At 36.0% G+C, this 17,454-nt stretch overlaps 1 protein-coding gene across 2 annotated transcripts in view; it reads left to right on the top strand.

Moving 5' to 3' along the window:
• Nucleotides 1-17,454, top strand: part of clint1b (clathrin interactor 1b) — a 40,004-nt gene that overhangs the window by 13,598 nt on the left and 8,952 nt on the right. For both annotated transcript variants that reach the window (XM_077196105.1, XM_077196094.1), the window contains exons 2-8: nt 4,934-5,038; nt 8,771-8,867; nt 9,378-9,486; nt 12,035-12,205; nt 13,535-13,709; nt 14,331-14,571; nt 15,988-16,069. In XM_077196105.1, the coding sequence (XP_077052220.1) occupies nt 4,934-5,038; nt 8,771-8,867; nt 9,378-9,486; nt 12,035-12,205; nt 13,535-13,709; nt 14,331-14,571; nt 15,988-16,069 (980 nt within the window). The remainder of the gene's footprint in view (nt 1-4,933; nt 5,039-8,770; nt 8,868-9,377; nt 9,487-12,034; nt 12,206-13,534; nt 13,710-14,330; nt 14,572-15,987; nt 16,070-17,454) is intronic.

Raw genomic sequence — 17,454 nt, 5'->3', positions numbered from 1 at the left:
TTATTCAGAATGAGGCAGGTTATGAATGGGTAATTGAATCTTTGACTCAACAGATTCATTTAGTAATGAAACATGTAATGAGTGTTCCTGTGAGATGCACTATGGTTCTGCTGTGATCTTTGTTTGGAACTATTTTTTGCTTCTGAAACCGAACAAAAACAGTCATTGCATCTAAAATGTAAGTGACTTAATTTTAACTATTTGTTTATGGACCTGTTATGAAATCAGTGTCTCGGTTCAATCGTGATGGTATTCAGGAAAACAGCACTCTGGTCATGTGATGTTTCTTAACTGTATAATATGTTATAAATAATGTGCGAACCTCAACAGCGCAACTTTGTTACTATATTATTAACTATAGACTATCAATCGCCACTTACATTAAATAATAGCAGATTCATCCTTGCGTTTTTGGTAATTCTCTAGTTATTTTTTGTTATTTTTTTTTTTGAAAATTGTTTTAATCATGGCTAGGGATGAGTCGCTGTCTTCGAATAGTCGAACTGCGTTCGAAATTCGATCATAAAATTACTTTTTTGAATATCGTTATATTTTTGCGCAATTCCAATATGTCATAATTGACGGCGCGCCAACTGTCACAGATCGCGCAGCAGGGTATTTTCCTGTCGGGAACACAAGGTGTCACTAACATGAATGAAACCCTCTACTGCGCGATAGGATACGAGTGTTTTATACATAGTGTAAACAAACAACAGAAGAAGAGCACCGTGACCGTTAACTCTCTACCCAAAAGAGGTGGGTAGTAACCTTTTACTGTCTATGGTAGTAACCGTCTACAAAGTAGGCTACATTTACTTCCTTACGTTGGGGCGACGTTCCTCTCGTTACTTTATTTTAATGCAATACATGCTGTTAAATGCATAGTTTATTCCAAGCGCGCTGCATCTTTTTTATGGGCATGAGCGATGCTCAATTCCCAAATGAATCACTCTTTTGAGTCGATTCTGTTCAAAGACTAAATCAAACAGATCTGTCTAAATCGGTTCGCGAATCAGTTTGAATGGTCTGCTCAGTTTCCTGCACGCACTGAATCCTCTGATGCGCCTTCAATTCACACTCGTAACGGGAAGATTTAAGAACATCAAGAGCGTTGGATGAAGTGGCCGTGGGCCTACAGTTTACTTTAGTGAAAGCAAATCTGCAAATGTATCATATTTTTGCCAGCGATGAAGATCTAGTTGAACATCTTCGTATGATGTCTGTGAGTGAATGATTCCACAGGACGATACATTCGAGTTCATCTCATTCAGGTAATACATTCAACAACTAAACAGATTATTACGCGATGATAGGACTACTACAAGTATGATGACATTATCCGTTTTTTGAACATGTTAATTTATAGGCTACATTAAATAAGCTACCATTGTCCACAGTTTATGAAATCAACACCCGCCATCCCGCAGTAATGTGTGTGTATTGCGCAGTGGCATCACACGAATAGTTTTGATTGAAACTAATTTGTTTAAAAAGTAGGCTATTGCAGTAACAAGGCAGGTCCGCATAAAGTCATTATGACATATGACATTATTATTTTTTATCTAACGAGCATCTGGTTTGGCGATGCAAAAACGGAGTGTCGTGCTTATTGTTCTTTTTTTCTGTGTTAACTATGTTAAAAAAAGGCGAAAACATGTTACTTGTTCAATTAATAAACAGTTTGTTTGATGACACATCGCTAAAGATGAAATTGGCCTCCCTTTATGTCATTTTGAGTGTGCGTTTTTTTTCCCCGTTTTTTTTTTTTTTTTCGATTTTCGAACGATAATCAACTTTTGCTCCTCGATTTTCGAATGCCATTTTTGGCAGAAATTCACATCCCTAATCATGGCATTTGTCCAGTTGGGCAGGTACAATTCTCTTTCACTTGTCCCTTCAAAAAAAACACGCGTGTCCCGGACAAGCGTCAATGTCGAGCCCTGATATGTTTTCCTTGATTGGTTTTCCCTGAAGAAAATTAAGTTGTTGAAAACGAAGTAAAAGAGTGACACACGTTCATTGCATTTTACCGTGATGAGAGTTCCATTTACATTTACATTTATTCATTTAGCTGACGCTTTTATCCAAAGCGACTAGCAATTGCTATGTATGTCAGAGGTCGCACGCCTCTGGAGCAATTAGGGGTTAAGTGTCTTGCTCAGGGACACATTGGTGTCTCTCAGTGGATTCGAACCTGGGTCTCTCACACCAAAGGCATTTGTCTTATCCACTGTGCCATCACCACCCGTATCTTTAATCCACCACCACCCGAGTTCCGTATCTTTATTAAACTCAACACATAATGATGTCATCCACCCTCGATTAATTGGAATGTTATGTTTTTAATACTTAGCCCGCCCGACCCGCGGATTATGATCCATGCAGCACTATCGGCAAACTACACGGTTTGAGAATGGACACAGGCCGGGAACACGCAACAGAACTGTCACGATAGAAAAAGTGTATCTGAGCATGTGTCTGTCAGAGTTTTGTCAAGAGCTGGAGGCGGCACGAAATCTGATGGAGGCGGCTGCCTCGCAATTCTCTATGCAGAAAAATCCTGAGTAGGATGCACTGGATAGTCTGGTCTTAAGGTCGTACTACACTAAGCTTACAGTCGGCCATAGTCAGGCCATTGTTGAGTGTCTGTGGACCTATATTTTGCAGTTCTGCTCCGTTGACTCTAGTTTGCTTTTGGAACTGAGATATCAGCAACATATTTACATACTAACAGTAGATTGGACAAGTTCAACTACTCTCACATGAAACGCATCAAACCATATTATAGATGCGTCGTCAGATTTGGGATTAACCACAGAGCATGTACATGCTGAACTGTAAGTAGAGAGTGGAAAAGAAAACTTTTGCCACACCTGCCAATGGCCTGTGACTTAAATGTACTGGCCATAAATATTTTTTAACAGCCATGAAATTAATTAATCCTTAATTAAGTTACAAAAGTTATTCAGTCTAAAGCAGTGAGTCATTTTTATTTTTATTTTGTTGTTTGATTAAAATTGAATACACAGACAGCAGAAGGATTATCAGGCTGCTGTCACTTTAAGAGCTAATGCATGGATCCAACACGCTGATACATGCGTTTGTTTTTTCAACTTTTTATGTTTTTAACTTTTTACTTAAGACATAGCCTAACCGACTCTCTATACGAGGATAGTTGCCAAGACGGGCAATTTTACATAATTTAGTTTGAATATGTCTAGGCGCAAGAAGACGTTTAAGAGAGCTCAATTCAGTATCGCACTGTCTGAATATGCGTATTTCTGGGCACATACTTCGGATGTTTGAGCACAGAAAACTTCCCACACAGCACGCGAGTAGCAAATTGACTCTTGAATATTTAAATTGGCCAGGCTTTAACTTTTGTGACGATGCAGCACTGGCCCGTCAACTGTCCTGAGCGTTGTTCATGTTCTCACAATATTGCATTTTTAGAATTCATAAAAATGTAACCCACCAACTGGTGATTGGAACCATTTCATAAACTCGCGAACACTGTTTTTTTTCTCTCATTTGGCGCTTGGTGAGTGTTCCTGGTTGCACCCCTACAAACTACAGATCTAAAGAACAGAAAAAATAATGCGATTGCATTCTTCTAAAGCCATACGATAGCTTTGGGAGTCATTATTCAAAACATTCAAATGCAAGAAGTAAGAAACAATGTTGTTAGATGTCAGAGTGATGACAAACCTGGCCTGACACATATGAGAAGCCTTGTTTAATGACATTTGAGAGCTATGGCAAAGAGGGTGGTTTTATAAACCAGAAAACTTGACATCAGTTACTTTTACAATGTTTTTTTGTTTGTGTCCTTTTTGTAGCAAAGTCATCATCCATTTTTTCTGAGTTAGGTGTAGCTCAGACATTTTGTTAAACATCTATTCGTCACCTGGTTAGGAATGACATAATGGTGAGAAAAGGATGGTCAGAAGGATAATTTTGTTGGAGTGAACTATTCCTGAAGTGTAGCTTAAACATTTTTTTTACAAACTTCGTAAGTTGAGGAATCAATTTGCATTACACTGTCTCTTACAAACCTGTTAAAGAGTAGTTTTTTTTGTTTGTTTTTTATCGTCCTAGGTTAATTGCCAATCTGGTCTTTGACCTATGATCGTCTAGAGTTAAAACTGCACATAAATTATATTTAATTTCTCACTTTCTCCATTTGACTTTGAATGTCTATTAATCAGAACACAGGAGCAACTGTTCTGCACTTTTATTTCCAATTCCAAATAAAGGCACATCATTTCATTGTCACGTCTTCCTACGCTTCCTCACATCTAAAGTTTTGTGGAAAACATAGCACAAAACAAGTTGTCATGAGTATTAACAGTTAATGATGTGCCCTACTCCCAATTTCCTCTTCCTTGTCATCTACCTTCCTCGTAGCTAGTTGTTATAAACCACAAAGATTGGCCTATAAGTTGGTCCATTGCTTGAATCTGTTGGTTGGGGAACAAAATTATGTTTCGGACCTCTCCTGTTTCTCAGGAGTGTGTGCCCACGCAGATTTTATAAAATATTTGTTTGTAGAGAAGCTTTTTTGGTCTTAGTTTCCTTCACATGTCTTTGGCCAGCATAACTTCACCATTCAATCTCGTAGATTTTTCTTAGTATTTTTTTCCCCATAGACTGGCAGGTTGATCTACAACAATGTCAACGAATTGGCTTCGTCACGTAATTGCTCAGTAGATTTAACACTGAACAGACCTCTCGGTTCAGTTTTTCACACCAGGCTTCATCTGAACACATTTAAACCTTGGCAGTCTGTTCTCTTCTATCAGTCCAACAAACATATCAGTCAAAATGGACCTGCTTGAGAGTTTTTTTTTAACACAACAATATATTGACTTGTGTGTCTGTGTGTGGTTGTCTGGTGTTTATTTGTGGTTCTCTGTTTTTCGCCGTTTCCCAGCACCAATGTTGTGATGAACTACTCAGAGATAGAGTCCAAGGTTCGAGAAGCCACCAATGATGACCCCTGGGGCCCATCGGGTCAGCTCATGGGTGAGATTGCCAAGTAAGTGCTCAAACTACATGTTCTCCTCAGTCTTCAGGCATTCAATGACTCTTCTCAGAATTACCACAGAGCATTTGTGTAGGGCAGTTACTGCAGAATTACATTGATCTCATCATTGATAGCTCATGATTTCATTTGCATTGCATCATGGCATAGACTTGTAACTCATAGACTGCAAGTTGATTCATTACCTCATCTAGTTTTTATTTTTAATATTATAATTTTTTTAATTTAGAGCCTTACATTAAATTTTTACAAAACAAGTGTAAATTATATCATTACACTCTACATTAAAATCAGAAACAGGGTGGATGGTTTGACAGTATTTGAATATGCCAAGAACTGTGATGGAAACCCTTTGTTAGTACTATCAAACATTTGCTAGGAAATATACAAACATCTTTAAAGCTGTTCTGTTTGTCAGTGGTATAATTTCTCTTTTTGACAGGTAAAAAAAAAACTTGCCAGATTATAATATAGTAGGGCTGCACGATATTGACAAAAATGTGATGTACGATAACTTTTTAAAGAATGCGATATGCGCTAGGCGATACGATTAAATAATGCTTTAAGTGTGTAAAATCAATCTAAATTATATTTAAATATATTTAAAAACTGAAAATATATGTTTCACATTCTTTCTGGGAAAAGAAATAATCACTACAACTTCTGAAAGTGACCAGCAGTGTTTTAGCATTACATAAAAAGAAATGTCACAAATCTGACAATGTCATTTCAACATCAATGTAAAACAAACAAACAAAAAACTATTTAAATACCAACAACTCTTTGCTCAACTTGGTGGTAATATATAGTTATATTAATCTGAAAACTTAACATCAACAACATTAAGGTAAAAAAAAAAACACATGAAACTAGAGGTGGATGATTAGTTCTTTTAGTGATTATAATGTATTTTTGTTATTAAAAATAAGAAAATAGAGGCAAAATACAATCAATAGGACAAATACAATAAAACAAAGATTAGATACAAATTAAATAAACAGTTCTAAGTTTTTCAGGTTGACATACATTAGATCTTTTTTCTCAGTGCCATTCAATTGAGAAATGGAATAATCAAATGTACAAATAAAACTCTGCATAGTCTTCCCATAAATTAAATCTACATTGATTCACATTAAAGCTGTAAAAGTTATTCAGTCAAGAGCTGAGAGAGGTATTTTCTCTTTTTCTAATGTTGTTTTTTACAGAAAGCTGCAGGTATACTGTATTTGGCTGTCGTCCCTTTAAGACTAATGCACGTATCCTATTGACGCACCATATTTCTTTCACAACTTTTTGTGTTCACTTAAGATACTTGTCAAGACAGGCATTTTGACATAACTTTGTGTTTATTTGACATTTCGAGTGCAATAAAGAGAACTGAATTCAAGATTGCACGCTCTCCGAGAGGCGGCTTTTGTGTGCGTGCTTCATGTGTGTGTCAGACAGTGCAAGAAGCACAATGAGTTGTTTTCTGCAGATTATTGCACTTAATTAGTGCCGGGCGGTATACCGGTTCATACCGAATACAGGTGTTTATTTTTGTTATGATATACATTTTTAATATACCGCTATACATGTGTATGCCGCTTAAACAACGTTCAGAACTCAGCGCGGCCAAATATTATACCAAATATCGTTTTTTTTATTTTTGGTACGACACTGTTTGAGAGGGGTCCCATTTCACTGTTGCACTGTGGTGAGGGCACAGCTGCATGTTACTAAACGTGATGGTGAAGATGGATAGGTTAAACTATAATTGATAGCAGTCAAATTATATTACACTGTTTCCCATACATTGGTTCATAATATCAACACTGCCTGCCACAAATAGATTTTCCAAAAGACTTGGACATCGTTGAATAAACATGAGCACTACACGTTTCAAGGTTAAAACGTGATGCGGGTGTTTTTATATTTGATGAATTTATCTTTGGGTGATTTATCTTTGAAGGGAACTGACTGTCTTTAGAAAAGTTTCAATGTTATTTTCATTTAACCTTTATTTTTCTTTCCTCATAAAGCAGCGTTTATGAGCGCTGCGCTGCTTTGTGTACAGCTGTTACCGGGGAAACCGCTATTTCTGCTGCTCCTAGAGCCCCTCCTGCTGGCACCTCTTTGTAGGGATGAGCGATATGGTCTTAAAACTATATCATGATATTTCTGGTATTTATTGCGGTGATGATATAAATAAAAACTATTGACCACTGTTTTTGGCTACAAATGATAGCTGCATGCATCCTTGAGAGCCTCAGAAACACAAACATTGATCTAAAGTAAAATGTACCCATCATCAAATAGGCTTCTAAAAAAAACCCAGTAAAAATCCAAACACCAGCCCTTGCAGAAATGGAAAAATGACAGATACGTTTCTTCTGTAAAGGTGCAGATAATGTTTAAATAGTGCAACTGTACTGAAAAACATCACACAATATTAATCACACACAATTCAAATCAATTACAAGTTTGAACTGTAGAAAACTAACAATAATATATAAGGTAAAAATACTACTACGAACTCTACTACTAATAACAATATAAACCACACTATTGATGAGCTGCTGGGTTCATGAATATTAATCACGTCTGCGCTTGCGCATTCGTTTCTGCTTGCTCACAATGGCTGAATAATTCCAAATGAACTACGTTATTTTTACAGGAAAAAGCAACAAATAATATCGTTTATGTAGCTCGTCAATTCTGCGTGGTATGTAAGACTCTCTTGATCTTTTTGAGTGTGTGAGAAACACTGGGCACTCTCAGCAAAGCGACAGCGAGTCGGGCGCCTCACAGTAGTGTTTACTCTGAGTCAAATACACTGCATTCATTGGGATGAACTGAAATAGTCCGCTTTTACGGACCGCTTGACGGATCGAAACTCTCAAACAAGGTCAGTCAGTGTTTGGAGAGTGAAAATATATCTGTGTATCAGTTTCAGATTGTACCAGTTCCAGAATAAACTTCGCCTCAGCTTCACGTCAGCCTAATTTTTACCAGTATATCACAAACGATAATACCGGTATATCGCCCATCCCTACCTCTTTGTAAACCGCATCATTTTGTGGGGCCTTGCAAACCTGTATCAATACTAGTGTGGAATTTGTTTTAAAATTGGGCATTCTAAGTCGATCTACTGCAGTATTTCCTCTCTCAGTTAGTAGGAAATGTGGTCAACACCCAGTCAAAAATAACGTCATATACTGTAAAACCGGTATAATTTTGAAAATACTGTGATATAAATTTTTGGTCATACCACCCAGCACTACGCTTAATAACTCTTATAACATTGAGAAAGTCACGCGCAAGTAACAGTCGTGTGCCCAGTCTATTCTCTGATATATACATTGACATAATACTTTTCGCAACTTTTCAAGTAGCCTATTAAAATCGTTCAGATATCGCAAGCCGTTGAGAAATGCATATCGCGATATGTACATTTGAAATATTTTTCGAGATATCATGCAGCCCTATTATATAGCTTTTAATAAACCAAGAAAAATAGCTTCTGCATATCAACTGGGCAGAATCAATGCATTTTATGCAGAGATTCCACTGAAACCTTATATTTAGACAATTTGGCATGGCATCATTTCCACTGAGGAATCTCCTGCTGGAAGTAATTACTGTTCTCGGATTGTTATTATATACTTAATTAACCTAATAAAAGGTTTCAAAACTTTTAATTCATTTAGTATCTTGCCATTGTAATCCTCCTTATTCATGCTGCAGATCCACATTTATGTATGAGCAGTTCCCTGAAGTTATGAACATGCTTTGGACTAGAATGCTGAAAGACAACAAGAAGAATTGGAGGAGAGTTTACAAGGTACAGTGCACTGCTCATCTCTGTTAGAATCTTTCTTCTTGAATCATACTTTCACTTTAAATGAGGAACAATTACTGAAATTAAGTGTACATTAGTGTACTACATTTTTACATTATTTAGTAAAAAGCAAATACTGGCCAAATCACTAGACTTGCCAATATATCGGTCTATTTCTAATCTTCATTAATTTCTTCACACAAAGAAATGTTTGTTCCGTTTGTGATTACACTTCCTAAAACCCCATGATTCACTAAGAATTTGCAATAGTCCAGCTAAACTTTTTCAAGTTTAGTGAGTGTAAAGGAATATTTAAGATTATCAACATAATGTCTGTGCTGCATCTGTAGCATGTATTGTTGATCACATACAATGTTTACACTAAGAGGTTCAAGTCAAAATGAAAGTGTGTTTTTTTTTTAAACTAATTAAACACCCAAAATCCTGCATTTAACTCTTTTAATTGCTTGATTTTGGAAATATCCCTAATAACTCCCTCTTCCATATGTGCAGGCCTTATTGCTATTAGCGTACCTCATCAGAAACGGGTCAGAGCGGGTGGTCACCAGCGCCAGAGAACATATTTACGACCTGCGTTCTATGGAAAATTATCATTTTGTAGGTAGGTTTAAATAGATGAAATGCTTAGAAGGTTAAAGTGCCCCTATTATGCTTTAAATGTTCCTAATTTAGTTTTAGAGGACTCCCTCGATAGGTTCACATGCATCCATGGTGGAAAAAACCCTAATCTTCTCATAAAATGCATTGCAGCATCACCTCTTTTCTCACAGTGTCTGAAACCGTTTGATAAAGGATATGTTCTTTAAACCCCTCCTTTCCAGGAGCCTACTCTGCTCTGATTGGCCGGATGGCCCAGTCTGTTGTGATTGGTTTACCCCTTACAGCGCATGTTGGAAACAAAATGCCATTACCATATCTGAGTTTCAGCTCCAGTAGCTTCCTCAGCCCTTGTATACACAGTAGGGTTGTAACGGTATTCCGGTATGATACGATTATCATATCATGCACATTTGCTAATCTAGGGTATTGGGAAAAAATTATTCAGACGGAGAATCTCGCCTACGCATAAGCAACTTCTTTCCACTTGACTGTTTAGACTCTTAACTTGATCCACCCACACACGTACAGCGGAGAAAATGTCAGAGACCGAGGCTGTTATCTCTAACCTCTATTCCCTGTCGAAAACAAGTTAAAAAGAGCATTTCATCATTTTATTTGAGAAAAAACTGTCAAATACACTCCGAAACTCAAATGTCTTCACTACAATATAAAAGTTTATACTACTATAAAAGTTCGGTTTAACCTGAAGAAATTATGACAGAAATATATTACTATTGTACAATAGAATGTACTTCTCAAATAATAATAGTAATACAATGTATTTAAACATTATTAAAGGAATATATTTTTTGCCCAAAAAAGGATAATTTTTTTTTACATTTTAAAGCATTAATTAAATTACTAATTTTATGCATTTATTTGATCACAACCTTTTTGAAACATTTGGTAGTAAATCGTAAAAGGAAAAATACATTTTCTACATAAAATACATTTCATAGGACTCTATTATTATTAAAAATTTTAATACATTATTGGTGATAAATAAGTTATTAATCTAATCCATAATCAATTATTACATTTCATGTATTAGACATGTTTTTGATGATTGAAATTTGAATAAAACAAACAAATGGATTCAAGTTTGTTATAATAAAGCATTTGTTCAACCAAAAATCCTGTTTTCATTCATTTAACAGTAATTTTAACTGATGATAATAATAATAATAAGACTTATCATACCGTGAGAATCTCATATCATTACAACCTTATGCACAATGATATGAACAGTAACGATGGCATCAGAAGAAAATGCTTCTCGACTTGTTAACAACAGAAGCTGTACTCTTCCAGGCCTCAGCTACTACTATATCATTTCAGGTTCCTGCAGGAAGTAAGACTTGAATTACTGAAGGCTTGTCAGAATCGGTTCTTTTTCTGGGAGACAATAAGTCCATTTATCTGCACTTAGATCTTTGGAACTTTGCAGGCCTTTTACTTTCACAAACAGCTATATAACACGCTACATGAAAGGTAACATTCGAAAAAGCATAATAGAGGCACATAAAAGGAATTACTTTGTGAAAATCTTTGTTCAAGCAGTGTGCAAATGGGCAAATATGAACAAACGGGGTCTTTTGTTGCTGTTGCAGAGGGTGATGTGAAATTAAATTTGAGCTCTTTGGCCTGAAAACAGTGTTTTGTTTTTCATAACCAAAATATAGCTCAACACCCAGGTAACAGTATCCCAGATGTCAAGCAATGCTGGATGTAGCCTCATGCTCCAGGGTTTGCTTTCCAACTGGAATAACTTTAGAGCTTGTTTGTACAAGAGAAATGTTTATATTTCATTATGGAGAAATAATAGTTTAATTCATAAATTAATTAAAGGTGAAAAATATTCGATTTTTCATCAAAAATGTGAAAAGTACTAAAGTCTTTCTGAAGGCACTACATCTTTTAAGCTGCATTTGTCTTATTAGTGAATGACAAAGCAGTAACATGAATGACAGATCTTGCAACTTCATAGTCATAGTGCTTGACGTGTTACTGTCTGTTTCTTTTCCTTTTTTGTAGCTATTAAAAGCTCTACCTTGTTCTAAATATGTTTCAAAGAATCTGTGGCTTTTAAGAAGCTATTCCATTTAATTTTTCATCATTTTTCACGGATTTTCAATCATCTACTGAGACTATTCATGAACGTTAGCACATCGGTAGCTTTGGTTTCATTTCGGTATTCAACCCTAAAGGTTTGCCTTTACACCACTGTATTTCTGAATTTGTATACAATGCATATTTAAGGAGGCAAACAATAAGAAATAATTTAGCAGCCTACCGAGGCTTTTGTAGGAGAGCCATGCAATCCTTCCATTCCAAGTGTTCCAGCTGTTCTGGCATTGAAAGAAAAGTTGACTACAGCATCATCTTATTTCATATTTCAACTACTGAACTTTTTGCGTGGGGTCACATTCTGACATTGGGGCTCTTATCAACATTTTTTTCTTAATGTATCTAATGGAGGTTTGCAAAATCAAGAATAAATGGGCCAAACAGTTCCTTATGACTTGACATGCTCTTTTCTGTTTTGCTAGATGAGAATGGGAAGGACCAGGGCATTAATGTACGGCAGAAGGTTAAAGAAATGGTCGAGTTTGTTCAGGATGATGATCGGTTACGTGAGGAGAGGAAGAAAGCTAAGAAGAATAAAGACAAATACATTGGAGTATCTTCTGACAGCATGGGAGGCTTCAAAAAAAGTAACTGTAAGTTATCAAATGTTGGAAATTTGAGTGTTGCTAAATTTGATGCATGATTTCCACTAATGCCACTAAATGGAACTGTCAAAATGAAGACTGTTTATCAAAAGGTTTTCGAGACAGATTTCCCAGATATTTTTGCTGTGTTTTGCTGGTTGAACAAAGAGATAGTTGTGCCCCAAACCTAAAAACGTAATAAATGTTAAGACATTAACTGGGAAAATGGGGCAAAAAGCTGAAGCTTGCATAACTTATAAATTGATAATCCGACAACAACCTGTGCCAGTAGACATGGTGCAAACGCATGGCAAGATAATTTGCTCACAATTAATATCAGTATACTAAGAATCTTTTGCAAACATTTCCTAGACCGTAAAGCTAATATATGCATCATATACAAATTTGATGTTCCCCAAAAAAGAGATGCCAAGTTACTGGTGCTTTCAGGAGAAATTCACAGGATAGTTCTTCCTATCAGGTACTTTTTTGTTTCTTTTTTTGTTCCCTAAATGCATTGTGACGTTGTGTAATCGAATAAAGCATGAAATTCCCTTTGGTCCTAGGTCATTTTGAGGCATTATTTTTATCTGTTGAAACTGTGATTGACCCCAAAAGTGAGCAGCTTTGTCTCTGTACCGTAGGCATCCCACAGGGATTTGTTTTAGGCCCTCTGAAGTTTTCTCGCATAGTATGGAAAAATTCCCCCTGGATTCCCTTCTTCCCACAACTGATCTTTTGATTAGAGCTGTTTTGATTTCAGGGCTATCACTTTTTCAACTATACTCGCTGCATTTTTTGGTGATGTTTATGATCAGGTTAGAAGAAATAATCAGCTTTCTGCTTTTTGTATTACATGTTTTCTCTTAGAGCTGTCTAATCAAGTCAAGATGCCATGTCCCTTGTCATGTCATTAGTGATGTTACTTGTGTGCAAAGTCAAAAGATTGTGCTATGTTTCTGCTTTGATTGCTCAGATCTTTCCCTTTATTAGCTGTTCTACAGGTTCAAATTTCTAATGATGGATTTTTCTTTTTGGTTGTGAAAGATAAAAATACCACAGGGTCAGAGTGGGGGGTAGACAGCTTGATTTTAAGTTGGGGTTGAGTGTTTCTAGTCAGGTGTATTTTCCACACTTTTTCCGAAATTTGAAATGCGTGTATATGCAGTGGCGGAGCCAGAGGGGTGTCCGGGTTGGCAGTTTGACGGTCATTAAAATAAAATTGTATCACTTTTTGAAAAAAGCATTTATTTTGATGTGCGTTGGCGTTAAATATCGGATGCATTAAATATCTCAAATCAATTCAGCACCTCACTAATTCTGTATCAACATTCCCAGCGGGAGAACGATTTGACCCCGAATCCAAAAGCAACTGGGACGAGGACTGGGACAAAAACAAGAGCAGCTTCAGTGAAAAATTTGGGGAGATAAGTGACAAAATTGGAAGCACCATTGATGACACCATCAACAAATTCCGCAAGAAGGACAGAGATGACTCGCCAGACCGTATCAGGTACGTTACTGAATTTTCAGTCCATAGAATTGATAAAGCTATAGAGTAAAAAGCTATGAAATGGAAGTAGAGACAGATCTTTTCTTAAGGCCAATTCACACCATACAGAGAAACGCCAACAAACAAGTGGATTTGGAATTTTTTGCAAAATAATTGTCATGCTCACAATGTCCCAACAGACACCAAAAACGCTGATTGTCTGTTCAGTCAGATGAAAGCAAACCCCGACCAACGGCAATAACTTCGACTTTATGTATTGTGACGTACATCCGAGTGTATAAACCTAATTATCAAAAAAAGACCTCATTTTGGATGGAGACTTGGTTCTAACCATCGTTTGTTGATTGGATAAGGCACATCGGCTGGATGTGAGCTTTCAGTCACTAGTAAGGAAGGGGGTTAGGAGGACTCTTTTGGATCAAGTTATGACATTTTTATTAAGAAATATGAAGTGAATTGTTCACAATATCATAATTTATAAAATGGTAAATTTTCATTTAATTTCAATTTTAATGCTTTGAAATGTTCTTTGAATGAAACCACCTGTAGATAAATTAACTAGCACACTGTAATGTTTGACTACTTTATTAGTTTTTGTCTTAATGTTGCCTCTTCCTGCAGTGACAATGAGGAGGACAAAATTTCACGGAACGGTCGTCTTGCAAAGTCAGAGTTCAAGGATGATGAAGAAACTGTTACAACCAAGAGCATCCAGATCACACAGAACACAGATACAATCACCTCCACCACCACTACCACCTCCACACGCAAACGCGGCGGAGTCCCGTCCAAAACCGTCGACCTGGGCGCAGCGGCTCATTACACTGGCGGCAAAAGCAGTCCAGATGCTGACAACAACAAGGTAAAATACTGCCTTCCAAATAAAGATTTTACCACAAGAGCCCTTGTGCCCTTGTTTAAAAGCCGTTTTAAAGGATCCAGGTTAACACATTTGGCCAATTTTGTAACTTTAGGAGTGTCAGTTCCACAATCTAAGGCTACAATTCACACTGCCAATCCAAATCCTATAATTGCGTATCAGATTGAAATGTGATCTGAAACACTGATTTGTCCACACTTTGTAACATAACTGTTTAAATGTCCTTTCTAAAACAGTTGTTACAAATCTCTGCTCTCTATTATGATGTTGTTATGAAATATAAGCCTTTCTCCACTGGCGTTCTAAGTTGTTCAAAGCGTTTAAGGATTCTGATGTTCAGAAGGCAGCTGTCTGTTTTATGTGTAACATTAGCAACACATTATTAGCTGTTTGGTAACATAGTCAAGCAAAAGGCTAATTACATTAATTACCGTTATGTGCCAGATGTTATAGATAGCAATGCATAAAATGCATTACCATTCTGATACATCGACATCGAGCCTGTATAATTCCACTTCTTCTGAATCAGTTTCTGGTTCAAACATATATGGCTGAATTAAACCAGTATTTCCACATGCCATTGTGTAGCGTTTACTACAGTTAAGTTGACCGAGTGTATCAGGTAGTCCGAGCTCGTATGTTTGAGTGGAGGCTAAGAATAATTTGCATAATGATAGTTCGTGGGTTATCAAAGATGCGTTTTGAGGGATAAAAGTATTGACTGCAGGACTTAACACAATTTATTCTTAATAACGATAATAATCATTAAAATGTTTAATAATTTACATAATTTTAAGCAGGTATAATTTCCCATAGGTTTAATTATTTATAATATATTGATGTTATTGACTTTATTATTATTATAATGGCTAACGCAAATAAGTATTTATAAAGAATTTATGTACGTTCCTAAATGTTCAAGTGAGAGAAATTGAATTATTTGTAATATATTGGTGAAATAAGCATCAATTTCATTTCCATAGATTGATGCATGTTTTTTTCCCCATAGGTTGAATTATTCATAATAAATTGCTGTTATTAAGTTTATTTGCATTAGCAACGATAATAATAATACAGAATAAGTTAATAAGTTTCTAAATCATCAAATGAGAGAAATTGTTGTTTTTTGTAATATATTAGTGTTATATTATTATTATTATTTCTTATTTTATAAATATTTATTTATATTGGCCATAATAATATCAAACTCGACCAGTAGTTTACATTGATTTTTACATAGACACTGCAGAAGGTGTCCGTATAGAAGACAGTCTAAACAAAAACGCATGAATGCACCTACACAGTCCTCTCTGTGATGGTGCTCATGGTTGCAAAAGGAAGCCTGTGCTGCCTTCATGTGGTAGAAGTGAAATATGACATTCTTTATTCTCTTTTCAGGTATCATTGAGTCAGTCATCCAGCATAGGGTTTGCAGACCTGTTGATGGTGGACTCTGGCTCTGGTCAACCAGTGTCTTCAGGTAAGACCCTGATCAGCTTTTTTCTTTAAGCATCACTATTACTATTGCCCACACGTAGGGTTACGGGTTTGAACTCACACCTCCTGTATAGATGCCACTGCTCAGTGTGTGTGAAGCATATAATTTTACCACTTGGACCTTGTTTTTGAGCCCGATTTTCCTCCGTATAGAAGCTTAAATCTCAAAGAGAAACTTTTTTGCTTAACGTTGATGTACTTTTAAAGTCATACTCATGTAAGATGTTCTTCAGAGATGCAGTCAGAGGCATCTAAGTGGCCCAGATGAGTGTGAGTTGTGTGTTTGGGAGAGAAAGAACGAATAGGAGATTGGTGCACAGATGCTGCTGTCCCTCCGTATCCCGTCACCAGCCCAACAGCTGCGCTGTGTCCGTTGACATCAGTCAGGAGGTCACGAGCTGTTGCTACCAGGTTGTGACAACCTAATTGTGTTGTACGTGGATGGACACGCGTGTTCGCATGTGCTTTTGAGTTATAGTCCTGACCGGTTGTCACTATTCTGCATTGGAAATCATAAAATAGGAAATCATTATTTTGATGTAAAGGGATTTTCTCTTCTATCGTGAAAAATATATTTTGCATTAAAAAGTATTACTTTTATTCAGCAAGGATGCATTAGTTCCTTAATGTAAAAATAAAGCCTTAATAAGGATACAATTTCTTAAATCCACTCTTAAAAATGCAACCGATCTGACGCAGCAGTAAAGATTTTAAATTAAATATTTGCTCATTGCTGTTTGAAATCATAAAATCGGTCTAATGCATAAAAGTTAATTAAAACTCAAATATATTACTCTTGTTATATAACCATTTTATCCCCAAATGAAAAATTATTATTATCATATATTTTCAGTCCAGTATTAATATAAAAACATAGATTTTTTTATTTTATTTTTTAAACACCATTATTAATTTTTAGTGTATATCTCTGTTGAGCTGGGTGATTTAGTTTGTTCTCAATGAAGCTGATGAAAGTGATGTGCAGGTCTTAAATTTTTTTTGGAAAGGTCTTGAAAATATTAAATTGGAAGCAATGATACTCTGAATTGATGAATAATGACAGTAAAGACATTTTTAATGTCACAGATATAATCTTTGATGCAAATGCTGTTCTTTTGAATTCTATTAATCAAAGAATCGTTAAAATGTTTCGTGATTTCCACAAAAATAATCAGTAGCACAACTTTTTCAAAATTTGATAATACATTTTTCTTGAGCAACAAATCAGCATATTAGAATGATTTCTGAAGGATCATGTGACACTGAAGACTGGAGTAATGATGCTGAAAATTCAGCTTTACTGACACAGGAATAAAAAAAATTTTAACAGAAGTAAACTGAATTGTTATAATATTGCACAATATCACA

Source organism: Siphateles boraxobius, unplaced genomic scaffold (genome assembly GCF_051911475.1).
Source record: "Siphateles boraxobius isolate OS27281-9 unplaced genomic scaffold, OSU_SipBor_1 11, whole genome shotgun sequence".
NCBI lineage: Eukaryota > Metazoa > Chordata > Actinopteri > Cypriniformes > Leuciscidae > Siphateles > Siphateles boraxobius.
Note: the sequence above shows the minus strand (reverse complement) of the source record. Positions and strands in the feature narration are given on the sequence as shown.